Source organism: Sparus aurata, chromosome 8 (genome assembly GCF_900880675.1).
Source record: "Sparus aurata chromosome 8, fSpaAur1.1, whole genome shotgun sequence".
NCBI lineage: Eukaryota > Metazoa > Chordata > Actinopteri > Spariformes > Sparidae > Sparus > Sparus aurata.
In genome coordinates, this window is record NC_044194.1 from 7,982,387 (window position 1) to 8,001,223 (window position 18,837).

The 18,837-nt window shown below is 43.2% G+C and overlaps 2 protein-coding genes across 4 annotated transcripts in view; one reads left to right on the forward strand and one right to left on the reverse strand.

Annotated features, from left to right (window-relative positions):
• Positions 1–853: 853 nt before the first annotated feature.
• Positions 854–4,531, forward strand: rad52 (RAD52 homolog, DNA repair protein). Its single transcript, XM_030424846.1, has 12 exons — positions 854–1,000; positions 1,276–1,368; positions 1,663–1,764; positions 2,024–2,117; positions 2,217–2,284; positions 2,441–2,559; positions 2,671–2,746; positions 2,837–3,057; positions 3,147–3,337; positions 3,796–3,876; positions 3,971–4,210; positions 4,290–4,531. The coding sequence occupies exons 2-12, from the start codon at positions 1,315–1,317 to the stop codon at positions 4,349–4,351; spliced, it is 1,308 nt and encodes a 435-aa protein (XP_030280706.1). The 5' UTR covers positions 854–1,000; positions 1,276–1,314; the 3' UTR covers positions 4,352–4,531.
• Positions 4,532–4,887: 356 nt separating this feature from the next.
• Positions 4,888–18,837, reverse strand: part of LOC115587370 (serine/threonine-protein kinase WNK1-like) — a 30,404-nt gene continuing 16,454 nt past the window's right edge. For 2 of the 3 annotated variants that reach the window (XM_030427206.1, XM_030427207.1), the window contains exons 6-28: positions 18,662–18,750; positions 18,354–18,573; positions 18,124–18,225; positions 17,581–17,965; positions 17,326–17,489; positions 17,069–17,152; positions 16,637–16,672; positions 15,969–16,091; positions 14,633–14,712; positions 14,390–14,552; positions 14,182–14,298; positions 13,974–14,087; positions 13,582–13,630; positions 13,338–13,481; positions 12,132–13,099; positions 11,967–12,041; positions 11,723–11,842; positions 11,271–11,610; positions 9,606–9,783; positions 9,335–9,522; positions 9,052–9,207; positions 8,736–8,965; positions 4,888–8,009 (exon numbers count right to left, since the gene is read on the reverse strand). In XM_030427206.1, the coding sequence (XP_030283066.1) occupies positions 7,647–8,009; positions 8,736–8,965; positions 9,052–9,207; positions 9,335–9,522; positions 9,606–9,783; positions 11,271–11,610; positions 11,723–11,842; positions 11,967–12,041; positions 12,132–13,099; positions 13,338–13,481; positions 13,582–13,630; positions 13,974–14,087; positions 14,182–14,298; positions 14,390–14,552; positions 14,633–14,712; positions 15,969–16,091; positions 16,637–16,672; positions 17,069–17,152; positions 17,326–17,489; positions 17,581–17,965; positions 18,124–18,225; positions 18,354–18,573; positions 18,662–18,750 (4,488 nt within the window). In that variant the 3' untranslated portion in view covers positions 4,888–7,646. The remainder of the gene's footprint in view (positions 8,010–8,735; positions 8,966–9,051; positions 9,208–9,334; positions 9,523–9,605; positions 9,784–11,270; positions 11,611–11,722; positions 11,843–11,966; positions 12,042–12,131; positions 13,100–13,337; positions 13,482–13,581; positions 13,631–13,973; positions 14,088–14,181; positions 14,299–14,389; positions 14,553–14,632; positions 14,713–15,968; positions 16,092–16,636; positions 16,673–17,068; positions 17,153–17,325; positions 17,490–17,580; positions 17,966–18,123; positions 18,226–18,353; positions 18,574–18,661; positions 18,751–18,837) is intronic. The other variant, XM_030427208.1, reaches the window with a different exon arrangement.

The following is an 18,837-nucleotide window of genomic DNA, read 5'->3' on the forward strand; positions in this document are numbered from 1 at the left end:
CCAATATCCCCAACTCGTTCTGCATCGTGCATTTGCCTTGTGTATTAAGATGATGATATTTAGATTCATTATTATATTAAATTAATATTAAGTGTTTCAAAAGAGTAAGGGAAACATTAACACACTGTAGCTCAGATAGAGCAAGAGAATATAATTTCACCCCAGATTCAGCCCCTTTTTTTGTTTGTTTGTTTTTTTTAAACATATTTTTCGCCTGATTTATTCAGAGTGAAAACATGTGAAAAGAGAAGAAGGGCCCAAAATGGTGGTCAAATATTGAAATAAAGATTAGAAAAATATAGAGGGAGGATAAAATACAACATTTATTATCCCAACATTATAAACATAATAAATAAATGTCACGGATTTAAAGCCACTCGCAAGTAAGGGCCGAGGAGAAGAATAAATCTCATGTCAATTAAAATCTTGATTTAATCCTCCTGCTCCATAAACGTAATGTTTACTTCACTGCCGCCTCGTAAATTCCATTCTCTCGCCCATTGTGAGCGTTTTGGCAGAGTTACACCACTGGGATGGGACACACCTTGTGACCGGTCTGACAAGAAATGCATACACTGGCTTTCAGCAACCATGAAACATTACATGTAAGATACCGAAAAATAGATTAGCAACCACGACTAATGTTCTACATGAGGCCAATCTAGTCCAATTGTTTTCAAGTTAGCGTGAAGGGATTTAAAAAAAAAAGTGATTTAATGAGCTCAAATAAGTCGGCAATAGGGCACATAATTGAATCGACAAAACTGAATGAGACTGACCACAGATGGTTTAAAACGTGTCCACGTAGACTGACATCAAAATTTACCCCGACATATCAGTTTGAGTTGTAGTTTCCCACAGGCCCTGAAGGCAGCATAGACTCCTCCTTCCGGGGTGACCGAGCGGGAAGTTCAGATGTTGTTCAGCTAAAATGTTAAAATATTTCTGCGTTTTAGCTAATTTATTCAACATACAAATCACTTCTGAGGACATTTAACTGGTGAGTTTGTATTTATAAAGATGGGCGAACGTACAATGGCGGCACAGTCATAAATATTAGCTATCTAACCGAAGCCAGCATTTGTTTTTGCTAGTTTGACCTGCTGGTTTCTGCTAACTACAGACCTGAAACGCTATTAGCGTCAGTCCCGAGTCAGTTGTAGGTTCAGTTTAAGAAGTTAGCAACATGGACGACTAACTGGCGTTTTGGTAGATTAGTTTTAGTGACTGACCGCAGTTAGTAATCCAGCTACATTGACTAATGCCTGTTGACAGGTATATTTACCTCGGTGAGTGTAGGGGACCTCTGCAGCCATGTCCAGTAACACTGAGGAGGGGAGCAGCTCTGCGTCCAAGTGCTTCGGACAGGTAAGATACAGGAGCTCATAGAAAATACAGTCAATGTATTGAACTGAAAACAAGGGGATTATGATGGTTTGTTTTATTATGCTTTATTTGGTATGCCTAGGTGTATATATGTGTTTATGCTGTAAAGATTAATACTTTCTTTTATATTTAACTATGTATTGTTTTAGCTGTTAAAAAAAAACGTGTTTCTCAATTACAGAGCAATTACAGCTGCCTGAAATGTCCACCCATCCTTTTATTATGTCTCATATATTTGAGTTTGTGTTTGTTGTCCTCACTGCACTGTTTTGTCAGTTAACCTACACAGCAGATGAGTACCAGGCGGTGCACAACGCTCTGCGACAGAAGCTGGGACCGGAGTACATCAGTACCAGAGTGGCTGGAGGGGGACAGAGGGCAAGTCTTTGTTTCTCTCTCTCTCTCTGCTTTTGTTTTCTGCTCAGCTGGGAAGCCGGTTTTGACTGAACTGAAGACATGATGCGTCTGTCTCTTTATACCCACATGAATGTTGCACAAATGCTGTTATGTGATTTCTTTTCATTGGTATATTCCCCCAGTTCGAAGCGATGACATCTTATTGCAGTATAGAGGGATATTTTTATCCACATTTGTCCAACATTTCTGTGCCTCTCTCTCTTGTGCCTGTCTCCTACAGGTGTGCTATATTGAAGGGCATCGTGTAATCGGCCTGGCTAATGAGATGTTTGGATACAACGGATGGTCTCACTCCATCTCTCAGCAGAATGTCGGTACGACTTGGAGCTTCTCGTCATCAGAGGATCTTGAAAAAGTCGAGCTGCTGCTGCCACAAAGTCAAGACTAACAAATCACTTAAACTTGTTTTACAGACTTCGTCGACCTCATCAACGGGAGGTTTTATGTCGGAGTCAGTGCGTTTATCAAAGTACAGCTGAAGGTTAGATAAATATTTATGTCACCATACTGATTGTAACTTAAGCATTTGTCATCTAATCAGGATTCATCTCTCAAAGTTTTTATATCATCTATTCTTTCCTTCTGTGCTCATCACGGTCTGTTTTGCATTTGTTTGTTACGTGTGCTTTTCCTTCAGGATGGCTCGTTTCATGAGGATGTCGGGTACGGAGTCAGTGAAGGACTGAAGTCTAAAGCTCTGTCCCTGGAAAAGGCGAGAAAGGAAGCTGTCACTGATGGCATGAAGAGAGCACTGAAGTACTGGGATTTGCATTGTTATATCTCATCAGTCGTAAATGTGAAGACAGAATCATCTATAACACATGTTTTCTAGAAAAGGTCTTTAAATTTTTTCAATATCTCATTCAGATGCTTTGGTAATGCCCTTGGAAATTGCATCCAGGATAAAGAATACCTCCTCGCCATTAACAAGATCACCAAACAAGTCAGATACAGCATATAAACTTATAGTATTTCTCATTTTCATTCATAAAAATTGTTTGGGGGCTGAATTTTGTCTCTTCTCTACACAAAGCCTCCTCCACCTCTAGACCCGGCCAAGACTAAGCGCTCTGAGGGTGAGCCCTCAGTGGAGAAAGCTCGGTTCTCCAGTCTGATCCGGGAGGAAAAGCTTGTGTCTGCGGTGGGTCCTGCCAGGATGCGGCTGGAGTCCAAAGTCCTCAACCAGAACCAAAACTATTCAGAAGTTCACACTCCTAATGCATCCAACCGGGGGAGTGAGAACGCTGGCTCCAGGTAAAATAGAAGGGCTTTGGTTCTCGTTTTGACTGGTGTTGACAATTCTTCATCAACTCTGAACTCTTTCCTCCATCTCTTCCTCTCAGACCGGCCCTGGACGCAGCAGATGTTGACGGTTCTGAAGCGCACACGGACCCCAAACAGCTGAGGAAACTCCGACAGCAGCAGCTCCAGCAGAAGTTTAGGAAAGAGATGGAGGCCAAGAGGCAGCAGCAGCATCAGGATCAAACCAAGTCAGAGGACACGGAGGTCCCTATTGGACGAGGATCCAGTGGAGGTGCAGCAGGAGTTTCATGAGTTATATAATCAGTGATTTCTTTGTTTTACGCAGCGGCCTCAAACTCAAATGACCTTTCACTGGACTGGTGTTTCTTTAGCAGAGAAGCAGCTTGAATACTCAGTGGGGAAAACAAACATGAGATGGGTACATTTCTCCCTCGTACCTACAGCAACACAGCAGGAGATTGTTTACCTGGAGACAGCAGCTTTGAGCTTGCATATGGAAGAGGAGAGTTAAGGACGCTAAACATTAAATGTGTCAAGGAGTCGATTTTTTATGCTCTGATTTTGCAGCCTGTCAAATAAATGAAATGGCTGCTATGAAATAAAAGACGAAAAAAATTGAAATTAGAGAAAAATTGAATGTCGGGTTTGACCTACATTTTTGTAATTGCTGGATGAAAGTGTCTGTTCTGAAATTTTAGGAGTTTAAATGTGTTTTCTGAACTCCTCCAGGTCCGGAAGTAACTCCAGCGTCGAGTGACAGCACCTCAGCTGGACAAAGGAAGCCTTGCAGCAGGGAAGAATATTTCCCAGGTGATGTAAGCCACCACCAGAGGGCTCTACATACTTTGATAGTGTGGTGAAGAAACCAGCCTCACTCAGTATCACTGGTCTGTTTTCTCTGCAGATGATCCTGAGCTCTGGGATTTCACTCTGGATGGGATTCAGGAGCTGAATGTCCCTGCAGGAGGTCAACCATCCACAGGACTGAGGCCCAGCACGCCTGGGAATCACAAGATGCAGACACGCAGTAAGACCCCTCAGAGAGCCCCAGGCAGACCTCCACAGGAGGCTCCATCGTACAGTGGAGGACAAGGTCACGGACAGTTCAGACCTCAGAATCAGAACCAGCATCAGGCGGGACCAGGTGAGGTTTAATAAGAGTAGTTGCTGATTTGCTGGCAGAAGTTTGTGGTCTTCAGTGTCTTTTTTTTTTAACCTTACAGGTGAAGCCTTCAGTCCGTACAGACAAGGACAGTACATGAAGAAACGCCGACTGGACACTTGAGATTTGGTGTTGCTGTTCCACAGCTTCAACACTTTGTCGAATCCAGTTGTATGATTTTTACTATTGTTTATTTATTTTAATGTGAACAGTCATTTAGTTCACTTTGCAATGAATTGCTGCTATTTCTTATATTTGGAGAAATGTTACTTTTTTTGTAAAAGAAGAAATAAAATTATCCAAAGAGTTCTGTCAGCTGAGGTGTTTTTATTTATATGTGTATATTCAGTATTAAACAGTTGGCTGATTAAATGAAATTAGTGGAATAGTATTTTAATAACTTATTCTTTTGTGGACTCCCGCTTCTTAAATGTAAATATTTGCTGCTTTTTTTTTTGTTTTTTTTATATATATAGTAACAGTTAAAGAGTTTGGAGCTGTTGGTTGGACAAAATGTTTTATTAGATTTTCCACAGTAAAATGGGGCGGTAGGAAAAAAACCCATCCCAGTTCACCACAGAGGATCATTCATTTAGTTTCAAGTTATAAGAGCAGTTTGGCCACAACAATAACAAAACACCAATAAGCATGACAAGCGCTTTAATTGATATTATTTTTATTTGTTTTTACATTTTATACAATGTGAAAAACATACACAAAACAGACACTGAATCACAGGAAGTCAGTAAGGAGGGATCAGAAATAAGAGCTCAACAGGTTTAACTGCGTGTCAGTAGCCTCCAACATTGCCGTGTAGAGGGCTGTGATAGTTACTGATAGTAGCATGTGGACCTTAAATGTTGCTGAGTTTGTGCTGTACAGTGGCCAGTTGTTTGCAATTTGTAGGACTAAACACCAGTGAAGCCGGCATGCAGAAATCATACGCTGATAGTCTGATATTGAAGTTGTGCCTGTGATTTTGGCAATGGCAAAATTGAACAGATCGACACTTAGTGATGACTCACAGGAAGGCAAAGAATAAAAAACAAAGATCTCTAATATTCCAATATCAAAAACATTGAAGTCAGTAACAACCCTCATCAGCATGCAAATGTTTCCATTACCCCGTCAGTCCCTTTAAAACTTTAAACATTGCATATTCTGCATTGCAGTAACTTATTTTTTCTCTAGAGAAGTTTAACTATTCATCCAAATCTACGAGCAGGCGAAAGAGTCACAATGACAGCATGGCACTCGTGTGACGTGGGTGAAACTAAAAGGTGAGCCGGCGTGAGGGCGACTCTGCAACCTTTCCACAGCTCACTCGCTGCCTGAACAAGTGCTTCTATTACAACGGTTTAATGACGAATTATGATGAATCCACAAAAAAACAAAACGTCAGCCAAAAATCCATGAATGCATGAGCCAAATATAAATACACAGCTGATCACACAACCAACACAAATGTAACTGTAGAGAGAAAACAAACGATTTCCACATTACTCAGTGTGCTCTTTGTTCTGCAGTCCTGTGTGTGGTGTTCAGTCTGGCTGTGCGACCGTTATGCAGCCATGTGTTGTGTTTACGTTGTGTACAGGTCTAGTTCACTGGTTTTCTGCAGTACAGTCACAGCTACAGGACTAGATGAATCTGGAACTTGTCATTAGTGAGGATGCAAGGCACTAAAGTGTTCCTCATGTTTACAGGTTCGAGTGCATGTGCATGTAGAGTGGGTCACCACAAGCATACTCTAGTGACTGAGCAATAGGTGAAAGCATTTACCTCACATTAACATATATACAATTAAATAGAAAAAAAGGGGGGGCAGGGCGGTCATAAGATATAAGAGCTTAATAAACGGCAGGATCACTCCTGCCTGGTGACAAGCATACCAATAACAACCCTGCAATTGCACTTTTTATATTCCTTTAACTACATGTTGTTTAACAACCTTTAATAATAATTACAGTGAAACAACATCAAAATCTGATGGCTGAATACAGGTCCATAAAGAACATTTGTTTTATTAAATATACGCATACAAAAACACCACAGAAAGAGAACCCCAGACACTTGTGAGTTGAGAAGTGACGGCTAAATGTTATGAGCGGAGATATTCAACTTGACTTCACTAACAACCTGTTTATCAGACTACTGTGCACTACCTGTCTAAAGAACTGGGACAAATCCCTTCCACAAAATACTACTGCAAAAAACAAAACTATTTCATATGTAGGATATCATGAGCAGGATTTGGAGCTGCTCGTATCTCACTGCTAAGCACTAAATAAAATGTTTTCATGTGTCAACGTGGGATTCGTGACAAGATTTCATTCTCACGTAAACAACAAAAACCCTGCAAACGCTCTCCTACCCAGATTGTGATTTACAGCAGCATCACCTCGTCTGAATGGTGGTCAACACCAGGCTTTTTCATATGGCAGATCCACTGGCTTACATATCAGACGCCAAGAATAAATCAGGATGATAATAACTCTGTATGGAGAGACAACTCAAAGCACAATGACACCAGACTCTCACAGGGACATAAATATATGCTAAACATGGAATCATAACCCAGTGAAGAAATATCTATGTACAAAGTCAATGTTTGAATGTGTTGGGGGATTAAGGCCACAGTTACAAGGGACAGTATATCTACTCTTTGCCATTATTGCATTTTACTCAATAGGTAGCCATTGGGATGTGTTCATACTGCAACCCTTTCCATTACACTCCTGCCTAACGTACTTTGTCTTTCTTCTCCAAACTCCTCCACCTCACACTCCAAGACAAACCGTCTCATCTCCCACTTTCGAGTACGCTCCTCCTCACTCTCGGAAACAACTTAACCAACCATCCCAAGTCAACTCAACCAGATTGATGTGTAGTTAGGTGTGTGTGTGTGTGTGTGTGTGTGCGCACATGTGTCTTTGTGTATGAGTTCAACTGTCTTCAGTCTCAGCTCGGCGTCAAGTTAGGACCAGTACGGATGTGAACCAGAATCCCTCCTACCTTCTCCTCTTCAAAAGGAATGACAACATTACGTCTGCTCTCAAAAGACATCTTTGGCTGCTGTTGGTTATGCCTTTGGGTCATTACATCGCCAGACACGACCAACCGACTCGTCACAGCTCGATTCCACAGCTAATGGCAGGCTAAGTGTGAGACTTATGTGCTGTGGATGTGTATTGCACTCTCCCTCCAATTTTGCCAGACAGATTTCGTTCTGCCTGAGAGGACTTGAACCACACAGGTCAACTCTATTACAGAGAAAAACACAATAATAAAAGTTGAAATAAAATAAAAAGCACAATATCCAGCCAGCTAACCAGCAAAGGGAGCTAGCGGTTCTCGACTGTCCGCACTCTCCGCCCTGTGTGGCCCTCTGTCTCAGCCTGGACCAGGGCTGACTGGGCTACGTAGGCCTAAGGTTGGACCCTCCAGGGTTCACTGATGTCTGGGGGGCTTGTGTGGTCCCCATGTGGTAGCCTTGGTGCATTGAAACTGAGGCTGTTGTAGGCGGCTGGTACTGTATGCCGACCGGGCATGTGCCTGTGGGTCCTGCCCACTGAGGAGCGCTGTACGGGGTTGAGGTGTATCCAAACCCCGGGGCGACTGGGCCCAGAGAGCCTTTACGAGGCCCCAAAGGGACAGACGGGTTGGCTGGGTTGGGGAGGTGCGTGGAGGTGGTGGACGTGGCGCTGGAAGGCGTGGGAAGTGATGGGCAGAGGTACCCTGGAGCTGAGAATTTACGGCCCATGTTGGCTGGAGGGATGATCTGTTATAGAGGACAAAAGTGTGAGTTATAACAGGACAGGAAGTGCTTAAAAAAAAATCAATATACCGGTAAATCATATCACTGATTCATGAGACTCATCCCCCAGGAAGAAAAGTGCTGATTCTGCATCTATAACATCATGGTTGATCATCTGTGGGTAGTTTATATTATATCCCAACCCAGTACACAAAAAACAGTTGTCCCTAAATAAGAATACATTTTCAATTTGATAAAAAAAAAAACCTGTAAATAAATCATGTAAAATGTATAATACACACTCCAGATGAAAGAGTAGAATGTAAAACATCTTTAAAACTAAAAAGCTATAATTTTTTTACGTCCACAATTCTTAATGTATATGTAATGGTAATTATAAAAGCCGTGTGATGCAAGAGTTTCTAAAAGAGTAAAATAAAAAATTTACAAAAGTGAATTAACATTTTACAGAATATATGTGTACTTATGGTATAGACATAATACTTTATATGCTCTGAATCTATGTACGCCTAAATAAATAGAAATAATTTTGTTTGTATGGTGTCTGACGGTGAAAAAAGTACAAACTCAGGAGGTTGCACCGAAATATTGTCGAGACCCTTCTCTATCAACATATAACTTAACATTTCGTAAGATTTCATAGTTTCTTTTAAAAACTGAAACCTGTTTTATCAATTTTCTCAAGAATCAGTGATACATGGTCATACAGCCAAAGTACTGAATGCTTACATCATGTCCCACTGCTGCCTGTGTTCCAGTTTTAGGACCTCTCTTGCACTGGGAGAGGTTGATGGCATCTCTGGCCCAGTTATCTACCAGTTGGTGCAGGTCATCAGTGAAGGTGCCCTTGCCCTTCTGGGTGTGAGAGGCAGGAGGAGTAGGTCCAGTAGCCTGATTCAGGGAGGCAGAGTGGTTCTGGCAGTTGCCTGAACCATTTATGGAGCCGGTTGCACTCGATCCTAGGACGCAAGAAGGGAGGTGAAACTGAAAATAAGTTCAGGGAATCAAGTGCCCCATTGTGACGAGACAAAGTGCTTAAACATACCCGTAGAGCAACTGCTAAGGCTGGGCATGGATGGAGAGGATCTGAGCTGCTGTATGGATGATCTGTTGACCGCTTGTGATGTCTCTGTTGCTGAGGGTGAACTTTGCTTTGGAGAGGATTCTGAACCATGAACACTCTGAGCTGAGGCTGGAGATCCTGAACATATGAGCAAAATACACAATAGAGTGCAAACATTTACTCAGTAACCTTCCAAATCAACAGCTTTGGCATGTTACACAAAAAATGCGGTGTTGAAATCAAAAGGTCAGTTCACTGTCTGTACCTGAGTGTATGGGGCTGGGCTGTCCACTACTGCGAGCAGATCTGTGGCTTTTGCGCCTGCGTCGACCTCCAGCCATTGCCACGGCAGGGGAGCAAACAGAGGGAGGTGGATGTTTTCCCATCCGTGTGAACAGACCATCTATCTCCTCTTTCTGACGGGACTGCAAGGCCTGGATCTCCAGCATGTGTCTGAGAGACAGGAAGAACATACAGTCATGTTAACATGTTACGACTGAACTGTGAAGGAGCATTCTTAAGAGGTAATTACTCACTTTTCTCTGAGACGGCTGATTTCTTTCTGCAAGGCCTCATCCTCTGTCTCAGAGTCGTCATCGTTGTCACTACTGTAATGAGTGTGTGTGTTATGAGGATCAGAGTTTGAGGATGAGGGCCCGTTCTGGATACCGGAGCCATGTGAAGGACTGGAGCCTGCTGCTGGAGCTGGGGTCACTGAGGGAAAACACATGAGGCCATTACTGTGTTGACCTGGGAACCTCACGATATAGACATAACCTAACCTAAACATCTCTGGATGGATAAAATCTTTGTTGAATGCATATTTACTGACTAAATCCTTGTCTTCAAATGTTGTTAAAATAGAACAGCTTTTCAAGCACAGCAGACAGAGAAGTCCACTGACAAATGCTATCAAAGCCTTAATTATTAATACCCTCATCAGCCTCTGCCAATAAGATTAATCTAAAAATATTAAAAGATGCAGGAGTGAAGATGTAGGGCCCTATGAAATCCGTTTTATTTTTTCCCAAATTCCGTTTTATTTTTTCCCAAATTCCGTTTTTTCCGTTTTAATTTTTGGGAATTCCGTTTTTTCCGTTTTAATTTTTGTGAATCCTGATTTACTCTTATTGTACTACCAAAAACAGTGTGTTTTTAATGTAAATAACTCAAATGTACACAAATTAAATAGAAATTACCTTAAATTAATTGAGGGGACAAACATATTTCCTCAATACTGTACCATTCAGTACAGTAAAGTGCATCAAAAATATTTTGACTTCATCATGTCTTCATACAGTAGTATATTTTGTGTTTGTATGGGTTTCATTGAATAAAAACATGGTCAGCTCTCAGGCAGATCCAGAAAAGCCTCCCAGCCCAGGCAGAGTCAGCTAAGAAGGCTGTGGCTAACAGGGCCAGCTAGCTAACAGCAGCTACTGTTAGCAGCAGTTAACAGTCACTCTGGTATTATATGCCAATAATATGAATCGGACAGTGGCTAACTCTGACGCATTACATCTTTAATTATGATTTCTCAGGTCTGCTTCTTTGCAAAACAACAGTTCACCTGACACATACAAGTCGTTCGGGAACTGCTCGGCTCTGTACTGAGGGGTAAATGTCAAGTTTCTCAGCTTTTTCGCCGACGAAGACGGCGCCGTGGGCAGCCACTTCGCCATGCTTGCAATGTTTTGACGGGGGAGCTCAGTCTGTGGGGAGGGGGGCGGCGACTTGTTGTGCCACCCAGATTTGGTTCCCCCCGTGCAGTTTTCCCCAGACAAAAGTTCCTCTTCCACACGAGAACAACATTTCAGTGAAATTATGTCAAATTCCGCGATATTCCGTGTTAAAAAGCAGATTCCGTTTTAATCGGCCAATTCCGCGATTCCGTCCGCAATTCCGTGATCGCGGAAATCATAGGGCCCTAAAGATGTTCCCACAGAGAGCTTGACTTTCTATAAAGAAACCACAGTGTGCATTATATAGCTGATACCATGGCCACTTAAGAAAAAGGGTGACCGTGATAAAATGGTTATCCAGTTTTAAAAACACTTATTATGGTTCATTCAGCCTTTTCAGTTACAGTGTTAGCAGTGAAGCATGAGTTTAGTTTGGTTCCTAGTACAGAAGGTCCCCGTGTCGTATCGGTGATGAGCAAGCAGGGCTTTAAACTAGCTTATCAAAGCTGATTTACACACCTGTGACGGAGAAACGTCCCACTTTAGAACCAGTAGTTGGCTCAGATGTGGCGTTGGTGTTCGTGGACACTTGGAAGCGGCCAATAGTGGTGGACTGACTGGCCGGCCCAGCTGGGAGAGATGAGGCTTCCCTTACAGCGTCAATTTCACAAACTCCTTTGGCCAGATTGGATGACCGGTGGAGGGTATTTTCTGGACTTGAGGGGGAGGACGAGGAGGACGAGGAAGAAGAGGAGGAAGAGGAGGAGGTAGAGGAAGAGGACGGTGTCAGAGACGAAGAGGAAACAACGCTGGCTGGACCTGGAATGCTGTTGGATGTGCCATCACTGGCAACAGATACCTAAGAAAGAGAGGAGGGGAAAAATCTAAATTAACAAAGCCTGACATTTAAGAGGTTTACCTGTTTTAGACTGAAATAAGCAGATACATTTAAAGCTGTGACTTAAACTTACTTGAAAACGTCCAAGAGTGAAACCAGCTGCTGGGGGCTGGACTCTGTTGCCACCCTGAACCGTCTCTGGACTCAGAGCTCTCCTCAACTCGGCATCCAAATTACCCAGGGGTTGTTGTGACTGTGGAGTCACACAAACAGGAATTAAAAACAACAATTGAATTAATACTAATTTACACTCCTTCTCTATTTTTACAAACAAATGTTGTACAGTCTGTGATTTACAGGACCACAGTAGATCTAACCTGATTTGGTCCAGGAAATGGGGGAACAAGGTCAGAGGGAGGTGTAGCAGCTTGATCAAAACCAGTCGGTAACGTCTAAAAAACATAAAGAGGGAAGTCAGGTCAAAATATTGTATGCTAACATACAGAATTTTGGATTTATTCTTGAATGAAGTTGCCTCTAACCTGTGCCCTTGGCTTAGTTGGAGGTGTCTGTGCATGTCCTGGGGTGGTTGTGGGGCCCAGGACACCCTGCATCCCGGAGGTGAGGGGAAGGTTTGATGGAGGCACCATGGCGGCTCCTGGTGGAGGGGAAGCAGTCCCAGCAGGAGGAGAGGAGGTGCCTGTGTTCTGACTGGGATCCATTGATGAGGACGAGGCCGAGCTCTGGTCTTTAAAGAGGGAGCGTAGCTTCTTATCTAGAGCTTGGATATCATCCCTACCAGCTGTCTTGGTCTGGAGGTCAGCTCCTTCTGCCTCCACCGGCTGTGGCTGGACCTGGCTCTGACTGGGTAGTGAGGCAGGAGGAGGGGGCTGAGAGGAAATGGTGACAGGCTGGGAGGTGTTGTGCTGTGTTGCATGAATGGACGAACTCATAGGCTGAGAAGACGAAACAGCACTATTAAAAGGCTGCTGCTCTGTAGCAGGGACAGTGCCGGTACTACTGGGTGTGACACCAGCAACAGAAGACTGAGGCCCTGTCACGGCCGGGACGGAGGTCTGCACTGATGGAGGAGAGATGGTGGAAGATGAGGGAGGAATGACAGCAGCTGGTGGATGCTGTGAGGGGCCTGCTTCGTGCGAAGACTGAGGTGCTGGACTGTGATCACTGGTGACAGGAGCTGTAGTTTGGGACTGAGCAGAGATGGGTGGAGGGGAAACCCTCCCAGTTGAGGCAGGTGGTGAAGATGTTGCAGTGGATGAGAGAGATACAGCAGGAAAAGAAGTGCCTGTGGTAGAAACCTCTGGAGGAGCCAGGTTTGAGTTTGGGCCGATTCCAGCTTCATTGGACTGGACAGGGCCTGGTTCTTGCTCCGCAGCAGGGGGATCAAGGGTATTGCTTCTCTCTATACGAGCCTCCCTCATTTTACTGAAGGCCTGCTGGAGCATCCCAGTTGGAGCAGACAGAGAAAGACCCAATGTCATAGAGGGAGCTAAAACAAAGTAAAAAGAGGAAGTCGTTATAAGGCAATCTGCAAATGTAAATATGAACATTCTAAACATCAATAACAGCGTGAGGTTCACTTTGTTTTCAGTCAGGTGATTAGAACATATAGCACCGCGACAAACCTTCTGTCTCAATCAATTAAAATATTTACGTTTATTTCTATTCAGTGTGAAGTGTATTACTTCGAGAAACCAAACAGGGAATAAACCAAGCTCTTCTCTTACCTGGCGCATATTCATCTCCAAAGGAGGTATTAGCAGACGGAGGGCCAAAGAACTGCTCTCTGAGACGGGACTCTGGCACTGGGCTGACGATGAACCTTCGTCCTGCTGAATGCACCACCTGGGCTGCAGTGCTGGGGGAAATACCTGAGAGAAGGTCAAAAGAAAAGGTTATGTGTGAGGCGGGAGATGAACTCCCGAAAAATTAATAACTTGGCAAGTATATTTTTCCTTAAAGTTTGCTAACCTGGCATCATGGGAACAGACAGCTCAGGCTGTTGCGGATGATCACTCATCTGCATAGACAAAAAAAAATTGCAGGTGATAATCAACATTAACATTATGGGTGTTTGGCTCATGAGGAGGGCCGCCCTGAACGCCATTTTTTAATCCTTCATAGCTTCAGTGACAAGTACCCACAAATATTAGAAAGCTTCTAAGGAGGGGCAGCTCCAGTCTCTGTGGCACATTAGCTTTCAGAGTTGAAAGGCTGTTTTGTGACCTACCAGATAGTGCTTTAAACTTTAGACTTTTAGGGCATCTGAATATCAATTTGGATGTAGAACACCTTTGCAACGGTAAAGCTTCAAAACGTTCAGGTCAGCCCTACTGATAAGGTGATGTGCAGTAAAGAAATACCTGTGGAAAACCTTCCTTCATGCCCTCTCCTTTCTCGTCGGCCATTTCTATGACTTCACGGACCTGCTCGATGAAGGATTCTCGCTCACTCTCCAAGATGAACTCACTCTGAACCTGAAAACAGAAAGTAAAAAGATGTTCATCTACTCAAACTAAACTTTGAACTGAACAGTTAACATTTCCTAGATGTTTAGAGAACCACTACTACCATGATCTGTGCAATCTCCTCTGGATTGTCTCCATCAAGGTCAAACTTAAAGGTCACCATCTTCCTGTTGTGCGTTTCCAGTTGACACTCCGCTACTCTATCTCCCACATTAGAGATCTGCAAAACAAATAATCTGGTTTTAGACAACTGTTCACTAACAAAGACCTTGAGATAAAATATGAGTGATTTCATCAGTTCAGATGCGTACACTTAGAACATTTAGCTTGGCCCTTGCAGTCTTCTCGTGACGGGAGCGGCTGCGTACAGATCGCCGCTGGTGGCGCTTCAGTGAGCGTCCCTCATGGCGACCTCCTGATGTAGAACTTCCATCATTGCCGTCACTAAGACCTGAAGCTGCATCTGACAGGCAGCTGATAGAGAAATAGACCAATGAGAGAGAATTCAACACAAAATACACATGCTTTCTTTCTTTTTTAAACTTCCTTTTTACCTTTCTACAGGTGGTGGCACCAGAGCAGTGGATCCTGCAGGCTGCTCCACTGGTGCTGACTGAGGAACACTCACAGGGGCCTGAAACACAGAAAACATCCATAAATCTAGCACTTCATATCAAATAATCTCTTTTGTTTGTGCATTTTTCATTTGAAATGATTTACGAACTAACATGATAAACAATGATTATTTGTAAGTCAGTCGCTTTCATCATTACATTTCGTCTTTGGGTAATTTAGTCTGACAAACCATTTACAGGAAATGAAAGATTTCAAACAAGACCATCCACCAGATGGAGTTGTTTAACCTGGTGAAACTTGAATCAGGGTGCTACAAGCGACGCCATTATTCTGCTCTCAGGCAGAGTGTAAATACTGCTATGCAATGGAGTTTCATTTCCTTCAGAATGTGGCCATTCTTTTCTTCGCTGAAATGGATATTATAAGTATATATCATCTACACAGATTAATGCTGTTCTGTGACTGTCCAGTTACAGCCCTGTGGGTAGTTACAGTACTGTAATAACATGTACATGCCCACAGATCTACTGGGGTGCTGCTTTCATGTAGGATTTGAAGCTCTAAATAAAACCCTTGAGCTGTTAAACAGCTAGGAGGAGGAAGTAAGAAGAGTTGTTCACACTGCCACTTTGGTCAAACAACGACAAAAACAAACACTGTTCTACATTCTCACATGTAAGTAAGAATACTGCAGCAGACATTGCCCCACTCATGTTAAAAATGTTTATTGGTGCTTTATAATGGAATTATCATACATGCTTGTCTTTTTATAAATATTTATCTATGTAAAATGTGCACCCTGAGGATATTTTTGAAGTATGAATGTACACATACTTCAGCAACAAAACTGTGCAAGGCGGTGTGAACCAAATGCTTCACACCTGGCCCACACACACTCACCCACACACATATGTTTTGTGCTCTGTAGAGTACCTGCAGTAAAGAGAGGCATGAGGCCTGATAGAGGAAGTATAGATGCTCTGCGTTGACTGGAGGAGACATGATAGGAGGACTTGGATCACTGGCGCAAGACTAAGAGTCATGCAGGAATATGCAGCATGCAGAGGGAGGAGTGGAAGAAAAAAAAAGGGGAATAGCCATGGTAATGAGTGGTGTGCCCAGAGAAAAGAAACAAAGATTTAGAAGAGGTGCAAACTTAAAAAAATGAAGAGCATGAAATTATTATTTTAATACGGCCAAGTGAAACAGTAGAATTGAGTGATTGATTAAACATCTATGTATGTCAGTGTATGTCTCAAGCAAGAGCAGATGAATTTGCATGTTATGTATGAGCAGAGGAGGTATGTGTGTCACCTGTAGCTGCTGTGTCTGTGGTAGATTAGAGATCTGTAGGGTACTGCTACTCTCTGGCTGTTGCTGCTGTTGGGGGGAGGACGACTGAGAAGATGGGGGTATCATCACTTGCTGGGTGGGAATCTGTAAGAACAGAGGGAATAAAGATGGTGTGGTAGAAATAAGAATACAATCAGATAGAAAAGACAAGGTGGACACTGACATACATTCATAGTAACATTTCGGTTACTTCCTGAAAATCCAGTTTCTTTGCAATCTAAATCATTCCGATATTTACTTTGCCTCCCTTCCAAAGCCACATGCACTTACCTGTTGGATAACATAGCTGCATGAATCAAACCATTTACTCATTGAGAATATAGGGCAACAAGGCACTGATGTGTGAACATTTAACATCCTCATTTTGACACATTTAGATATTAATTTAGAGAGGTACTGCATGTTGAGCCACACGGAACTTGCAAGTTTAAAAATACTGTATGTAATATTTTTTACATGGTTTCCACTTATCAATTATAACTACAACTGAGTCAAAATCGATACCAAAGGCTGAGTCTGCAATGCAGATGAAGATACAGACAAGTACATTTTGTTTCCAACAACATGTCATCCAAAAGGCTGTGGGTGTATTTAAAAGTGGTAACAGGAAAATGGGACATTTTATCTACCTGAGGGGGGAGCGATGGTTGGTAGTAAACGCCGTACTATAAGAAACAAAACATAACACAAGGTAAGAATGGGAGAGCTGAGATTGAAAAGGGGGGGAAAAGCAAACTAGGGAAAATATGACGAAAGATGTCGGACAACTCAGGATTCTGAACACTCAGCTGGTTTCAACACAGCTGCAAGTCCCAGAGAATACATTATAGGCTTTGAAGGTTAACTTCAGACCCTCTGAAAATCAGATTCTGCTGACCTTGAGTGGTTGAAGTTCACATTTGCTGCACTGATTTAGACATGTCAGGGCATGTTCAGCAGATATTGCTACAAGGTGTGTTTTTATGTGCAAAGGATTTGAAAATATTTAACCAGAGGTCAGGCTTCTCAATAGGTTTGAAGTTACTCTTTAAAGACATTAACACATGCCGCACAAAGTATACCTGTGGAGGTGCCCCTGGAACAGACTGGCTGCCAGGTGCAACAGGAACAACTTCAGGCTGAACACCTTGCATCTGAGGCTGAACCTTATGCACAACAGAGAGACAAAAGCAGCACATGGTTAAAATGAGGCAAAGAAGGAAGCAAACTTGTAGCAAGAAGATCAAATAATTCTTAATTTTGAGGAACCCATACCATGGGGAAAACACCTGATTCTCTTCAACACACAAGATTATGTCCTACATTCAAAATGACTCACCACCGACAGCTGCTGCTGCTGCGTTTGGTCATTTTGTGTCTGCGGGCACGACACCTGAGGCTGCACATGCTGACCCGAAGGGGAGCTATATGATATTCCAGACTGAGGAGGCTGGGCTTCAGGATGGATGGAGGAAGCGGGTAGTCTGTCTCCCATGTGAACGGCTGTGAGAGAAGGACAAGAAGGTTAATCCAATTTATGGACAGATCCAAAATGGTTTGATTTTGAAAGTGAATGCATTTAACAAATGCATACCTCCTCCAGCATGCTGTATTTGTTGGTGTTGGTCAGTCTCAGGCTCCTCTGACTCAGGTTGGATGGGGGCCACACTCTGACCCTGAACTGACACTGGGAGTTGCCCAGTTGAGTGGGGGACAAACGGGACCCCCTGTGGCATGCCGGTCAGTTGCACTGATTGAGGAGTGTTGTAGTTGGAGCTCTGAAGGCTCTGCTGAGATGGAGGTTGGGCAGGAATCTGTGTGCTATGTTGGGTTGGTTGTGAAGGGACATAAGAAGCCGGTTGTCGCACAGGCTGGGACTGAGGCATCTCTGTGCTCGGCTGTTGGCCTTGTTGCTGTGCTTGCAGTAATTGACTCTGCTGTTCTTCTTCTAGCCTTCTCTTCTCCTGATCTTCTCGGACCTTCAAGATAATCAGCAGCAGAGGTATTAAAATCCCTCATGATAGAAATGAATGACAATATATCAACATCACAGGACCGGTACGTACATTCTATGGCCAACAGTAGAATCCAGTATACATTAATGACATTAATTGCACAATGGGGAGCATGGACTCACCTGTTGTCGCTGTGCTCTCTTGCGACTAATTAGAGACACCCTGTCCTTTATGGCCTTTGCAATGGTCTTGTGGTCACCGTCACACACATAACCAGACTCCACCTACAGAAAATAGACATTACAAATAATTCAGTACTGAACATTTCAAAGATTTCGAGAACAGCTCCTTCATTTCATGAGGTGCTGCATTTTAAAAAAAGGCAGATTAAAGCAATTTAAATTTAATTCACCATCTCCTGAGCCACATCCTCTGGGACGTCTTTGTTGAGGTCAAACGAAAACTCAATAGCTTCATTGTCTTTGTATTTCCCCTTGAGTTTCTTCACATCCTCAATTCTCAGCCACAGCTTAATAGCCACCATTTCTCCATCGTCCTCTTCTGCCAACTCCACTCGCACCCCTGTGTCCTCCTGGAAGAAGGCATGGTTCAGAAGGTCCTTGATTGAGTACCTGAATGGAGAAAGACAAGCAGTGAGCAAATGCATGTTTTCCTGGAGAGCTACTCTAAACCTGTTCAATGTTCTCTTAAGTTGAAGACCTCTCGTCCTTGTTCTGGCGAATACATCCCTCGATGATCTCTTTCACTTCTGGAATGGCCACCTTGTCGAAGCTGCCCGGCTTCACCCCCTATAGGAAACACAGAATCCTGAATGAGAATGGTTCCTCTTCTAATCTGACCTTCTTATTTTGGCAACTACCCAAACCATGTTGTCA

What these genes read in the sequence shown, in the direction of transcription:
- rad52 (XM_030424846.1), top strand. Translation starts at nt 1,315, where the DNA reads ATGTCCAGTAACACTGAGGAGGGGAGCAGCTCTGCGTCCAAGTGCTTC. An exon ending in TGGCTGGAGGGGGACAGAGG is followed by an intron (nt 1,765 to 2,023) that starts GCAAGTCTTTGT and finishes TGTCTCCTACAG; the next exon opens with GTGTGCTATATTGAAGGGCA. An exon ending in AGTGAGAACGCTGGCTCCAG is followed by an intron (nt 3,058 to 3,146) that starts GTAAAATAGAAG and finishes TCTTCCTCTCAG; the next exon opens with ACCGGCCCTGGACGCAGCAG.